We start from the raw sequence: 15,384 nt of genomic DNA, 5'->3' as shown, positions 1-15,384 counted from the left end.
TTTCTGTACCTCATCTCTCTGCTTTAGTTGGAGAGGAAGAATCTATGTTAAGCCTTTTTTTCATTACTCCTTTCTTAACTGCCCCCTCTCCTTGTAGAAGAGGTGCATCCTAGAAACAGAAATCAGTCTGGGTAGTACCATCTTCTGTTTAAGCTTAAGAGCCTGTCATTCATTTTATTCCTACTGTCATTTATAAGGATACTATTAGATATGGCGTAGGGGAATTTACATGACATCTGACCTTAGTTACAAGATGCCAAGCATCTTAAGTCATGGCGTGTTTCCACTTTAAGTCCTGGTAAGTTATTAAGTGTGGATTCACCTAAAATGTGCTACATGGATCCTTGGATCCATGGGTTTTGCCATTTATAAAGTGCTTAGGTGGTGATAATGAAGTACATACGGACTTAAAAGTTAACTATATTTTGATCAGTTAGATAACTTTCTTTTAGGGGATTGACCATGACAGTCAGAGCCAATCATAGCTGGCAACAAACAAATATTTAAGTATTCTTTTCCTGTTGAAGATATGAGGTAGATGTGCTGTTGTCCCAAATTCTGCTTGGGTTAAAAGAAAGCAGAGATGGAACATGAGTATACGAGGTGACTGCAGCTCCTGTTCCTTTGCTACTTCTCTGATGCCATAGTTAAAGTTGCCAAATTAGCAACTGTACCTTGAGCAGCTGGTGGGGGCTCCTAGAGGTCTGTGAATGCTTCTGTCCCCTGGAATATTTTTCAGTCCCAGGCACATGTGGCTTGGGAACTAACTGTGCTGTGTCTGTTGACTTCTTCAGTTCAGCACCAACATAGTTGTCTGTGTGGTGCAAAGAAGTCATGGTAAGCTTGATGAAGTCACTTGCTGGTCTTAGATGTTTATTGATAGGATTCAGCCAAATGGATTACCTCTGCCCACTTCTTGAAAGAATGAGTATTTAAAAAATAAAGTTTGACAAAGCAGAGAAAAGCAGTTTAGAAAATTCTATATTAAAAATACATAGCATGAGTACTAACAGTATTTTCAAATAATTATTTCATATTTAAATTAATTTCTTATACAAAAATAGCTTTCATCAAAGTTATTTTCTTCTAGAATTTAACTGGAATGGAGCTGACTGAAATTCGTAAGCTGTGTAGCTGTGTATTTTTTGAGGGATCATTTTCCATCCCTGCAAGAGATGTGGGACCAAGGACCAGGAACTCTTAGTTTTCACATGAAGTGGAAAGCTTGGTTTCAAGTCTGATCCAAAAGATCCATGCTGTTTTATTAGTAAGATACTTTTTGGAGTGTGTTGGTTTTGTCAGGTGACTTAAGATTGCTAAAGAGCTCTCCCTTTTTTAGAGACAGGCTTTACAAGTGCACCTAGTTAAGGTAGTAATTTCTTTGCAGAATGCTGTGTCCTGGGTCTTCTTGGGGAGAACCAGCAAATTCTGCCACATCCACAAGACACTGAGGTTGAAAAACTATGCCTGAGGGGCTTCCATAGTGCCTGATGCATTTCCTCCTAGGCAGGCGCCTAAGACTGGTCAGATGAAGCGCCATCTCAGGATACTTAACCTCTTTTAGCTTTTAAATATCTAAACCTGGGGAAGAAAGGGTTTCATCCACCAATCCCTCTTTACCAGGTCCAGCCTTAAATAGTACCTCCTGCCAACATTCTGATCCAGAGTTGTGCTGCCTGTTTTTCATGGAGGCAACTGTCACCTGGCGCTGTGACCCTGCCATGGCTCCCTGGAGGGCTGTTTCATTCACTCTTCCTACTCTCCAGGTTATGGTTCCTGCCCAGATAGTGTAAGCCCCCTGGAAGACTAGAGTAAAACCTCATTGACTCATCAAGTAAAAGTCTGAAGTTGCTTTATTGTAAGCCATTTCAGAATGTGTCTGAATGTGCGTTCAGGCTCCACCTGAATAAGTTGTGTTATTGAATGTAATTGTGTCATGTTGATTAATTTCTCTTGCATTATAGTAGGAAGACCTTGCAGTGGAACTTTGATAGCATTGACCTAATTCCTGCAGACACGGGTAGAGGTCAGGGGCAGGTGCACTTAAACACAAAAGTGGGATATTTTGTCTGTCAGAAACCTGAAGTACTTAATATATTCTCTTCTTGAGGTAAGAGTTAGCTTGAAGAATAAAATGGGGAATACAGCTGAATGGAGATCAACATTTCCTCTAGTTTTCCATCACATCTTTTTGAGTTCCTTTAATATTGCTGTAGAATAATATTGTAGAAGCTCGTGACATTTTGTACTACAGGCAGAAAGCGGTTTGTGTTGATTAGTGTTTTAATCATACAACAAGGGGCTCTGCTGAGATGAGTTTAAATTGCTGAATAGCACTTTGGTGAGATGTGGACAACTGGCAATTCATAAGCAGCATCAAAGGATTTCACAGTGACGCCAAACAGCCATCAAGTTTTGTCTGTAATGAATTGGGTTGGCACAAATCAGCAATGAACTAGAATAGGAAGGGTATTTTTAATCAGCTCTTAAGCCATTTGGCAAATGAAGGAAGCTGGAACTGAGTGAAGGTGCTGAAATAAAATGTCTGGGATGTCTAGCTCTCTGTTTTCTCAAGTACACAATAATAAAACATTACACGTAGTGCATTTGTGATGTTGAACTTTGATTGTAGGGTTGTTGCCTTTGCAGATTTTACTCTGTGGCACAGTGGTGTAATAATGTTTTGTCATTAAGTGGAAAGGACTTGCTTTTCAAATTAAAGATAAAATAGTGGAAACCATTCTTCTGGGAGATTGCAACCACAGGGGAAATTAAGAAGTGATTCTGTTTAAACTATGGCTCAGAAACAAAACAAAACAGAAACAAAAAATTGCAAAAAAAAACCCAAACCAAAAGCAAACCAAACCCTAAAACTGAATTGACTGAATTTTAGTAAGTTATCCAACTCTTAGGTAGTTTGGATTTTTTTTTGTACTTTGCCAAAGGAAGAAAAAGAAAAGTTTTTTTTCTTCTCACTGTAGTGAAAATAAGTATAGAAATAAGGTGCAGGTTTGTTATCTGAAGCCAGCCAAATGCTTTTTTATGTAGGTAATACATTCAGATTAAGTTGGCCTGAATTTTAAAAGGATATCTAAAATAGTTTCCTGCATGCCAGCAGTGTGATTTGAACTGATCACTGTGTATGACTGCAACTTACCTGTTCACTTTATTTAGGCAATACTCTGAAATTTAAAATTAATTACATGACAACACGTATTGTGTAGCATCTACTTCTTACACTCTCCAGAGATTTTAGTATTTTGTTTAATTCTACTTTAGCACTTTGGGGATTATTTGTGTTGAGCTTATGTTCAGCACAGTAAAAGGCTCAGGAAAGCTGGCTTTTAAATGTCTTCACATCATGCTGCTGGCGCTACCCTTTTCCTAGTCTAGGTGCCTTATCAGGGGAAGTGAAATAGAGCTTGCAATATTAGAAAACAAACATGCTGAAACAGTGCTGCGACATAGAGACATAGACTCGTGAAAGGATGGGAGCTCAGCATCAGTTCTGCTGTCTGTGAATTCACAACTAGCAAACCTCACATGCAAATTCATACTCCTTGCATCCCTGTTGGGTGTGTGATAAGTTAAGTTTAAGGTGGGGTAGGGAGAGAAGTGGGGAGCCACGCTTTATATTCTTCTTTGAAACTGTTGTGTCAATTAAGTGTCGAATTAGGAAGAATGGGTCTATAAATTACTATATTTTTAACTCCCCGCTGAGTTTTTGAGCCAGATCATCTGACCTATGAATTATTCTGAAGACAAACTGAATAAAACCTAAAATCACTTAGTCTAGACTGAGTAAATAAGAGCTAGCAAATACCAGTGAATTAAGGTGCCACATTAGATTTTTTCTTAAAAACTGGGATTTGTTATGGCACAGGAGAGGAGATTGCTTCTTCTAAGTGTTAACCTGTAGTTCATAGAAAAAGTACGGTATCAGAGACTTTCCATGTATTAAATTCAGTCTTTTTTTTCATCAATTTAATCTCTTTTTAGTAATTTGTCTCTAGGATCAATGCAGTGCAAGAAATTTAGTCTTTTCTCTGATTCAAATTTGGTTTAAACAAGGCAAATTTAATAATTCCATTCTCTTAAAAAGCTGGGATGGAAAGAACTGTAAGTTGCACTGTTAACCACATTGCAACTCACTTGCAAGTTGTACAGTCAATAAATGCTTTGTTGTGATCATATACTTCACATGACTTACTGCTTATTCTTCAAAGTACTTCTGACAGCTCTATAGATGCTTCGGTTTGGACTTCATATACAGGCTATTGACAATAAGTAATTGTATGGCTATCACTGGAGATAAATCAAACATAATTAAATTTGCCATGCTCTCACATAGCTTCTGTCCCCTTAATGGAATAAAATTATTTTCTGGTCAGCATGTAAACTGACAGTTCATCTCCTGCTCTAGCTGTGCAATTGCTGCGTGTCATTGTATTTACTGGGATAAGCACGCTGGGAATTGTAATGCAAAAATGAATTGCACCAGGAGTTATTATTAGATGTTGTAAGACAACATAATGCACTAGCTAGACCGAGGCCAAACAGTCATAATTTAGAATCCTTATGCCTGCTTAAGTCTTTCTGTATGTCATTCTATAGCATGTGTTTCTGTTGCTGGTAGTGGCATAGAGGCCTGGCTGGCATCTACTGAGTTCAGTGTCGGCTATGAAAGTAAGGCAGGAACCAGCACCGAGGGGGGTCTTAAGAGGCTGACCCATCCTGTGGTGTCACTAACAGGCGGTTTGACTAAGATGTAAAATAGGCACTTGCAAGTCTTGTAAGTTACCTTACTTACTGAACTAACTTAAGGTTACCTACTTACCACTCATAACAGCTTCTGTCTTCAGCAGAGGCAGAGCACACTCCGGTTAAAGCTGGGATGGTACCTAGAGATGCAGGCAGAGGCTTGTGCTGAGGAACTCCACCCCGTACCTGTGGTGTGTGTCAGATTTACAGGGTTGGGAGAGGTGCCCCCCACCACCGCGCAGCTCTGCAGTGGCAGCAGTTGCTGGGAGCATAGCTCTTACTGCCTTCACTCCGGTGTTGCCAAGCTGAGAACTGCTGCTGAGCTCGATAGAATCAGCCTGTAGCTGCAGCAGCCTCATGGGCCGCATCCGTAGAGCTAGGCAAAGCAGGCCTTGGCACTGAGGGCTGCGGGCTTGCACATTTCCACGCGTTACGGCAATGACGCTGGGTTTCTTCTGCACCCGTGCGGTGTCCTTGTGGTGGTAAGGTGCGGTTAACGTTTTATGTGGAGTCCTTTTCCAGTTCCACATGCCTGCAATGATTTGAGGGCTGCATTGGCACCCATTGCAGCGGTATTCTCCTTGCACAGACGTGCAGCAGTGCATTACGTGCCCAGAAGAATTTCAGATGGGCATGGGTGGGTTGCAGATCATGTAAAGCCTTGGAAGACTGTAGAGATGAAAGGGTGCTAAACCTGACCATGTGTGAACTGTGCCTGGGATCTGTGTGTCCAGCTGACGCAGACCAGGGCAGTTTGAAGAGTGTGTGAAGTGCCCCGTCCATATGGCCTTCAGGAGCTGGCGCTGTTTGGCCCTGTTTTACGTAGTGGTGGAGGTCTGGTCACTGGGAACAGAGCTGTTCCTTGTCCTCGCTACCACAGCGGTTTTGTGGTGAAGCTAGAGAAGCTTCTCAGATTCATCGAGGTGTCATTGAGACCCCAGTTCAGGGAAACTCTGAAAACCTGAACAGCGCTCAGCAAGGAGCCAGGGTGGGAGGAGTGCGGGGCCGTCGAACAGTCTCCTCTGTTCATCGCTGGCAGAGTGCAGATGGGCTCAAGGCACCCACAAACTCTTGTTCCAGGCAGGATTTTTGAAAGAAGCGGTGTTTTGTCTAGCCAGGGGCCTCAGCAAAATTAGTCCCTGCTAATTCTAAGTGTAAATTTACAATTAAATTATTCTAAATTCTTATTCTAAATTCTTACGTATACCAATAGGTTCCAGAAAGAAAGCAGTCGTGATTCAGATCATTCTAGTGTCGGGGTCACTGTGTCCTAGTGTCTGACTTTCCGATAACCACATCACCTAATTGCTTTCATAAAGTGATTAAGTGTGACATGGGAGGCCCAGTTAGTGTGACTTTATCTCTAGCCAAATACCTAGTAATTTTAGAAAATGGGATGCAGGTTCCTAAATAACTTAGGTTGCTTTTGAAAATTTAATTTTGTTGGAATATTTGAAGTGTTCAGCACCATAGCAACAGCAAGGAATTATGCCTAGTTGTTTAATGCACTAAAAAAACTTAACTGGGTATCAGTTGTTAAAAATATAAGGTACATAACAGGTGTGAGAATAAAAGTACTTCCAGTGATACCAATAAGCAATTTCAATAAAGGAACAAGGGCAGATCTTTTTTAACTTTTTCAGACTATGTGATAAAATTTAGGTTTTCAAGGTCTTACAGGCATGAGAATAAAAAACTTACAGTGAAACTGATAAGCAATTTCAGTAAGGGAGCAAGGACAAATCTTTTCTAATTTTTTTGAGTATGTGATAAGTGTTAGGTCTACAAGGTTTTAATGTTTAGTGCAAAAAAAGCTAGAAATTAATTAGCTATGGTTGCTCTTGAAAGGACTAAAAGTTATAAGACAGTTACTGATTTTGGTTTATGCTCTATGGCCTTCATGAAGAGATAACCTAGCATCTCTACTATATAAAATACTATATAAAATTAGACAAAAATGAGATCTTTTTAAAATAATATAATGAAAATAAGAGTTGAGACTCCAGAGAAATCAGTGATTTTCTTACTGATTCAGGTTAAATACAAGTCTTTTGCATTGTGATACGGTGTACAAAAGACATGCATAAACTGTTCTTAACAGTGTAAGTTTAATGAGAAGCAGAGTTTAAATGTCACCTGTGGAAAAATATTCAGTGTGCATCAGGAGACAATACAAGAAGCTTGGAAACTTTGTTGTTTCTTGTGGAGAAGCATGACTCTTCTCTTTGTCTCCTGCTTTTAACTTGGGTCAGGACTGGGATCTTAATGCCCTGATCAGTCAGGATCATAGCTGAAGCATTGATTCTGTGTTAATACCAGACCTGCATCCCGTGGGGCACATTTCAGGAGCTTTTCTGTTGCTCTTGACTCTTAGTGTTTCAGTAAGCAGTGACCACCATACTTGGGCATTTTTTTTCTCTGGCTTTGTTGTCTTCTGCAGGAATACCATGCTGGGTTACCATAGATTTCTGTGAAATTTTCATTCCTTAAAAGAAATCGAGTAGCCAGTCTATTCCTCAGTGATAAGCTTCCATTTTGAGAGGTGGTCTGTGTTGTGGTGGTTTCTATGGGCCCTGTCATGAATGAAGGCTGTATTACAAAATGCAGAACATGGATTTAGGTGGTGGATCTAAACAAGGTGTGATCACCAATTAGCATTGCATAGTGGTCCGCTGTATAGTGGAAGGAGTCTGTACGCAACCTCTTTGGTCATCTTCATCCATCAAGTGTGCAAAGATACTGACCCTTCCCCAGTGAACTGATAAAGCATAGCACAAGAGATGCCTAAGAACTGGTCAGCCTGTCATAGAACCGGAAAGGCAAGTTTTCTGTCCATGGACTGCATGGGTACTTTGGAAGATTCAGAATCCAAGAGCATGGTCAAACTGAAAGGCTAAACGAAAGTGAAATGTCATATATGAAACACCTTGAAACAAAAATCTGTAATAGCTCCATAAGCACCCCTCTGCCCAAATTTGTGGAAAAATCTTCTGTATTTCTGTCTTATACACTGACATGGAAATTGGGAGTTCAAGCATATTGTAGCTGAGTTGAGCAAAGGGGTGTGCAAAACAAATCAAAACAAAACAATACAATACAGTATGTCCTGGATTGGGATAGACCTTTGACATTTGATAGACCCTCAGAAAAGTCATGCTCCCACCTGCTGATTTCAGCCATCCAGCTGCCTTTCTCTCTTTCCAGTGTGTGTGGCTTTGTTATTTGTCACCTCACTTAAAGTATGACGTGCTCTGCTTCAAGGGCCTCCTTCATCTTTTCTTGCTGTGATCGAATTTGTTGTTTAACCAATACAAAGGGCTGATTCACAGCTATGTTTCCCTGATGTAACTCCATTGAGATCGTGTAGATACTCCTTATCCCAAAGGGAAGAACAGATCTTTCATGCTCCATTAATGTTCCTGCCTCTCTCCCCAGGGGAGCTATCCTCCTTTGCTAAAAATTCTTTAGAATACTCTAATTAAGGATAAGGATCTCTTTGAATATTAATTAGTTTCTCATTGGCCTCCCTCAAAATATTTAACTTAAAACAATTTCATGGTAATTATTTCTTGATTGTAACTTTGAGAGGATTTTACTCTTTCTCAATAAATTCCAGTGTACCAAATAAGACTACCTTTTGTATGTGTCCAGTTAATCACAACTGGAGATAAGACAATAAGCAGTAGCTGTAAGGAAGCATTTTTTTTTGTTTCTGAACTTTTCTTCTTAGAAAAGCTGTCATTCTTACCATAGCTTTCCCTCTTTTGCTGGTCTTTAATTATTTAACTATACTGTAGATGGCTGTGTCCCTCATGCACATAAATTCAGTCTTTTGAGTGGCTGAATCTACAGCAGCTCTGTACAATGACTAAAATGGTAGAGCAACTCAAAACTTTTCTTTCTTGCCTTCCCGGAATGGTGAGATAGGACCGAATCTATTCCACTGCTCTTTCTTGAGCTTCTCACTCCTTCTAGGACTCTTAATTAGATGTAATTAAATAAACGACAGTTTCCTCTCTGTTTCCCATTTTGCTTTGAATGTTCAGGAGAGGGATACATTTCCATATCATTGCCGTGAATGTAGGGTACTTTGGCCTAGCAGCAGGGCAAACTCTAAAATCTTCACATTTAAATCCTTCCTATCACTAAGTAATTTTACACATATAATATATGGCCACAGAAGATGCCTTTTGAAATCTCTGAAAAGAGGTGAAATCCAAAATACCCGTTTAAAATTTCTTCTAGATCAGGACACAAAGTGAGGAGCTTAAGTCTCATTCTCACCATGAATGAGAGGAGAATTCTTGTGAGCTTTGAGGAATACCTTGAGGGATGCTGCAGTCATCTGTGCCAACAGAGTCAACATCTCCATCTAATAGGGCAGTCATATCGTTCCAGCATAGGCAACAGCAAACATTGCCCATTGCAGAAATCTCACCCTTCCAGCCTGGGATCTCAGCATTATCTGAAGCTAATTTCATATGGAGGATTTCATAAGGAACTTAGGCAGAATTCCTTCCCAAATGAACCAGGTGTTTTTACATAAACCCAAATGCTTGCCTTACACTTCCAAAGAGAAATTAACGCTACTTGAGTTCACTAGAGCTCTTGGATACTACCGTTAACAGAACCAAGTCATTCACAATCCTCTTTTGTTCCCTGACCGTGAAGAGCTGCTCCGTAGCGCTCACCAGCAAGGCTGTCAGAAAGGATTCACCCCTTGCAGCCAGCACAGCTAATGCATTGTTACTGGCTGGTTGACATACGTCTCCCACGGACTGGTAGTGCGCACTCCACCAGACTCTTGGGCTGCTTCCAATGCGTGCTGCTATTTACAACCTGGGCAACAGCTACAGGGACTCTGCTCTGTTCATATTTGTCAAGTTTTACAGATTTACTTACTACACCAGATACCATATTTTGTAGTGAAAGTACTCCATTCTCAGCTGAATTTCTCCTCATTTCTGCTATCCCAAGACAGCACTGCTCATCATACTGTGATCTGCACTGCAGGTGTGACACCTGAACAATTTACATGCTCTTGAATAATTGTAGTTCTTTGAAACCATGACTACGCTATAGTAAGAAATGCAGGTTTAAAATTAATTAATTTTATGCAATGATTCCAATACTAAACTCCATAAAATATTAATAAAGCAGACTTCCATGCACATTTTATTTATATAGATCTGAAATAAAGCTTAAACCATGTTTTATAGTGTTGGTACTGCATACAGCTCGGCAAACAATGAATAAGCAACACTGATTCAAAAAGCAGAAAACATGTCTTGATTTGAACTGCTTTTGTTTCTTTGTTCCATGAAGGCATCTCTCAAAATAACTTCATTCTGAATGCAACTCATTAAAGTGTGCTCCCCGCCCCCTGCCTTCGCAAGCCTTCTCCAACTGGCTAAACATGGTGACTAGAGCTTTTCAGATTAATTTTCCTTAAGTGACCTACTTTGCAGACAAAGATAATCATGCATTTATAGCCTCTGGCACTCTATTCAGGTCACAGATGGACAGATAGCAAAGCTATTCCTCAGTGACTTAGTGGGGTTGTAACTAATCCCCAATGAGAAAGGAGATCAGCCTGATGTTAACTGGTCAGAATGCCTGAAAGTATGGAAGATCATTGACTCCTACTTTAATTATCAGGGGGTGTCACAGTTAGGCTGTATGATACCAGCTAGCAATTATTCTAGGAGTGTTTTGTGTAGTGATTGAATAACTGGATGCCATAGATGTTAAATGTCTAACTTTGAGTCCTTTGCCTTGATGGTGGAGCACCTTGTGATGTTCTGACTGTGCCCATGTCTAATGTCACACACGTACCAGATACTATGGTCAGCACCAAGGATCACAGACTTTTGCTTGCTAACAAGTCATCCTGTGAACAGTTGTCATTATAAAGATAATTTTCTGTGCAATCAGAACTAAACTTCTGTTATGAAAGTGTTTTTTTGTATAGCATGATCAGTTGAGCCAATAATACTTGTATTTAGCTGTTATCCGTTAGAGGCTCATTCTCCCTCTTGTCTTTGGCGCTAATGTAGTCCATGCAGCAAAGCTTGTTCTCTTTATTTTCAGATGTTCAGAAGTTTCACAAGGGAAATGGCCAGGTTTTATTCTCTGTTAGGGTATTCTTAAAAGTTCGTTGGAGCTTTTCATGCTGACAGGCAACAAGCAGGAGTGTTAAGGATGTCTTTTTTTAAAGGACCGTCTTGAAATTTAGTGTGCCAGGCAGTCAGTCAGTGATGCTAATTCTGACAGGTCTGAAGAAATAACTGTTAAAATTTTGACACTGCCAGCAAAGGGATGGATGGCTTTCAGAAAAAAATCAAACGTGTACGCAGGTTGAATTCTTGTACCACAGGACTGCTAACATGTATGCCTGTGTTCCCCCCCTATGTCCATAACAGCCTTGCTCTTTGCACCACAGTGCAAAACTAAAAGGTTTTCTGGTGGAAGTTGCATTGCAGTTTGGATCACTGTGTAGATGTTCATATTTCATGTGCTTCCTAAAACAAATAATCTTGGAATACGTGAGGAATTATTTGGGTTTGGTTTAGATATTTACAAATGTTAAGACAAACCGACAGAGCCCTGTGTGTTTCCCATGAAAGAATCTGATGCGTTGAGGGCAAAATCAATTCCTTTTAGCAAAAAGCCTTTCAGACAGGAATTAAGTAAAAAGTTCTAGAGAGAAAGAGTATGTGCAGCCCTCCTGTACCTGACCTGAGGGACTGTAGTGCAGCTTTTCCACCATCAAAATTCTGGCTACAGGCTCTAACAGAACCCTTAGAATTTTCCACACATGACCTTCAGCTTCTGGATCTGTGTGTTCCCTCTCTCATGTGTTAGTCCCAGCATCTTCCTTTCCAAGGGAGAATTCTCATTGTGTCTGAGCCATGTGTTTCTCAGCATTTCCTCTGGAAGTATTGACAAATTTGAACCAATGTAGCTCTACAGATGCAGGCATCAATGAAGATACTTGTAGTCTAGCTTAAGAACGGTCTGTTGTGGGTGTGCTTTTGTCTGGTCCTAAAATAATTAATCTAAATCCAAATAAATCCAGTTTTAATCAAAATAATCCACAAAGCATTGTTTCATTGTTTTGGGGGTTTTTTTGGTTGGTTTTTTTTTTAACTTTGTCAAGAAAGTATTTGAGAAAAGTAAGTCAGCACTGCCAGGATTGGTTGTGGGCTATTTTAATCAAATTATGATTTTATGAAACAAAAAATTATTTGATTCTGTGTTTCCTGGTATGAGCCATCACACGGTTGTGTTTATGTCAGAGAACGTGGAGTTTTGTAAGAAGAAAAAGGATAAATTTGAATAGTTGGGAAGTCATTGTATATTATCAGATACAAAACCAGACTGATATAACTAATATGTTTCAGTTTTTGTGGAGCCATAGTACAATCTGTAGAAGATACAGCAGAAATTATTTGTAGAAAAAAAGCAGTACATGCTACAAACAAATAACACCTGCTTTACAATAGACATGTTCATGCCCACTATGTAGATCTCTTAGGGATAAAAAGTATGACTGAGAAATGATACTGGTGCACTCCTGTTGAAAACAGCCTATTTAAAAATAACCAGCTCCAAAGAAACCTTCTAGCTTTTGAACCAGGGTAGCCGTAGCAGTAATAGAAAAAACATGCTTCATATTTAACGCTGACATTCTAGTATACGAGCAGTAACTTAAGAGCTCTTGACTGTTTTCTTCGGAGGTAGTAAGGGCACTGGACAAAGATGAAGGTGAAACATGCCACAAATTCCCCCTCACGTTATTATTCAGCACTGCCTGAGAGTCTGTCCTCTGGGATCTTCATGGCTTAGAAGTTTACCTACGCATTATTGCATTGAAAAAAATCCATTCACTTCTCTGTTTGCATATTAAATTAGGATATATAGTAATGAACCAGTTCTCATCCTGTAACTGTCCCAGATACAAAGCTTTTAGTCTGCTGTATTACATCAATATAAAATCGTGTGTGTATATTTCTTCCGTGGGGAAAGATGAGTAGCAAGGCACATCTTGTAAACATGTATAGGCGTCACACGCACAATTTGCTACTAGTCCTGCCATAGCAGGACAGCTAAGAAGAACCACTTCCTTGCATAAAACGGCTGGAAAGGATATTTGTTTACTATATCAGAACATCAAGGAGGACTTACAAATATGACAATGAAGTAGATTTTTTTAGCATGTTTTTTACAGAATTTGTCAATCTGCTGTGCCGCTCTAAGTGAAAAGTAAGTCTGATTAGAGAAACAGAAGATTAGGCATTGTTACAGGAATTTGTTCTCATCTTCAATATGCAAGCCAGTGTTCCCTGATGAAGTAGTCTTATCATTATTTTAGTTTAGTTGTTTAAGATTTAAAATTTCTGGTGGTGAACTTCTAAACAGTTGAATAGATCATGAAATGCTAGAGTGATTTGAAAGAACCTGTATTCCTTTTCTGAAGGAACTTGTATTGCTGTTCAAAGCACCATATTTGGAAGGAAATGCTGGAGCGTGGAAGAATCAGACATCATGTTTTAGTGAAATGGTAGATGTGATCTGAGTTGGTAATGAATGTTCCTTGGTGGCTGGTTCATTTTCAATACCTAAGAAGCATTTATAGGAGTCACGTGCTTTGGTGGGATGGGCTGTGCATGCAGATGAAGTGGAAAAAAGAAACTTGGTGGACAAAATGGTGGCAGACTGTTTCATTGTTCATATCTACAAAGTTAATCAAAACAATAAGCTTACATGCAAAATAGTAATAATTTATAGTTAAAATAAGCATATTAAAATATTTATTATAATAAACAACTAGACTGTAGTAATTCCTCATAATTCATCACAAACCTATATATAAAATGACATTGGCCAGAGTTACAGGTCTTTGGTTTTCAGTGATGCCTGTAATAGTAAGGTAATTAGGTAAAATGAGTTATTTTCTGTATGTAAGTGTAGGTGTGCACCTCACATGCTGTTAGCATTGTACAAGTAAGCATTAACAATCTATTTGCATACTAATATATCCACCTGATGTGTTTGGAATATTTTTCCCTTGCATACTGAGTGCAAAGATAGGGTCTGTGGATGGTGGCAAACTAATTACCTGTGAAAATCAAAGACCTGTGTTTGCTCAGAGAATAATGAATTTATAGGCAGATACTTCCTCTATAGGCTGCTTCAGTAAACCCCAACATCAGCTTCCTCTTTGCAAAAAAGCAGTAGTATCTCTGTGCTCATGCTCCTTGATCTTTAGTCTCTTTGCTGATATTACTGAGGAAGGGCATATTAATGGAATTATGGGGTTGAAATTTGAGATCTTTGAGTTTGCAAGTACAAATTAAATATGGTATTTGATAAAGCAGATTTCAGGGATAGCAGGCTTGCGTTAAGACACTAAGCTGTAGTTCCAAAGCACTGTATTAGCTCTCTTTAGTCCAGTTGGTGACAAATCTTTTTCTACCGTATTTTTCATGAAGTAACAGATTTAAAAAGCACTTTAACTCAATATGTATATATTAAAATAGTGATTAATCATATATATATTCCGGAATTACACACTGTTGCTTTTGGGAAGCTGATGTGGATTTCATCATCCTTAATGTTTTATAAAAAAAAAACAACCAAACAAAAATGCTGTTCAGCTGGGAGGGTAGGGGTTCTTTCCCAATAATGATATACATGTATTTTCTGAATGTATTTTTTTGATGATTTGAGCATTTGGATTCTCATTTGGACATTCAGTCTTGGGATTTTTGCATAGTTCTGTTTGTGCTGGATATTTTGGGGAAAAAATAATTATAAGACCTTTTAAATAAATAAAAAAAAAAGAAGAGATTTGGGGGCTCTGACCATTCTCATTCTGTCTGTGCAGTTCGACAATCAGCAAGCATTGGGAGGCAGAACTGGCCACACTCAAGGGTAATAATGCTAAGCTCACAGCAGCCCTGCTGGAGTCCACTGCCAATGTAAAACAATGGAAACAACAGCTTGCTGCATATCAGGAGGAAGCAGAACGTCTTCATAAGCGGGTAAGTCAAGGCAAACAGCCAGGATCCTTGAGGTGGAAGTACTGGTGACTGTATTCACTCACTTTCAAGTAAAACAAGTAAGTTTATTTTGGGGGCTTTAGGTTAGTCTTTGAGACAGAAATTAATGATTATTTTAAAGCACACAGGGTTCTTCCTCTGGGAAATTCTTTTCTTTGTAGCAGTTCTTTTTCTGCAAAGGGTATTGTTGCAGGAAGAGTTATCTAACGTTATGACATCCTTGCCAGCTTTCACTCTTTACTTGATGCCATCACATCTGTTTCAGGACCTTCTTTGTAGCATTACACTTAAGTCCCTCTTGCATTTAAGCCCACAGAAACCCGACACAAAATCTCTAAGTTAAAGAAACCCTGTTGTAGTTTGCACATATAACAAACAGCTTCCTCTCATCCTTGCACCTGAAGAAAACTGAAAGTAGATTCAAAGTCATTATATGCAATTGGAGATCTGCTCCAGCTTTCCTTTCATACAGGAGGAGGTGGGTCCTGTTCTTTTCACTGTAAATTTTGCAGAGGTCATTTGGCAAACCAGAAGTTAGTGCTCAGTGGGGGAAGGAATG

The 15,384-nt window shown here is 39.3% G+C and overlaps 1 protein-coding gene across 1 annotated transcript in view; it reads left to right on the top strand.

Moving 5' to 3' along the window:
* HOMER1 (homer scaffold protein 1) overlaps positions 1-15,384 on the top strand; it is a 94,999-nt gene that overhangs the window by 56,119 nt on the left and 23,496 nt on the right. The window contains exon 6 of the mRNA XM_040580767.1: positions 14,651-14,807. Within this exon, the coding sequence (XP_040436701.1) occupies positions 14,651-14,807 (157 nt within the window). The remainder of the gene's footprint in view (positions 1-14,650; positions 14,808-15,384) is intronic.

This window comes from Falco naumanni, chromosome Z (genome assembly GCF_017639655.2).
Source record: "Falco naumanni isolate bFalNau1 chromosome Z, bFalNau1.pat, whole genome shotgun sequence".
Taxonomy (NCBI): Eukaryota; Metazoa; Chordata; class Aves; order Falconiformes; family Falconidae; genus Falco; species Falco naumanni.
Note: the sequence above shows the minus strand (reverse complement) of the source record. Positions and strands in the feature narration are given on the sequence as shown.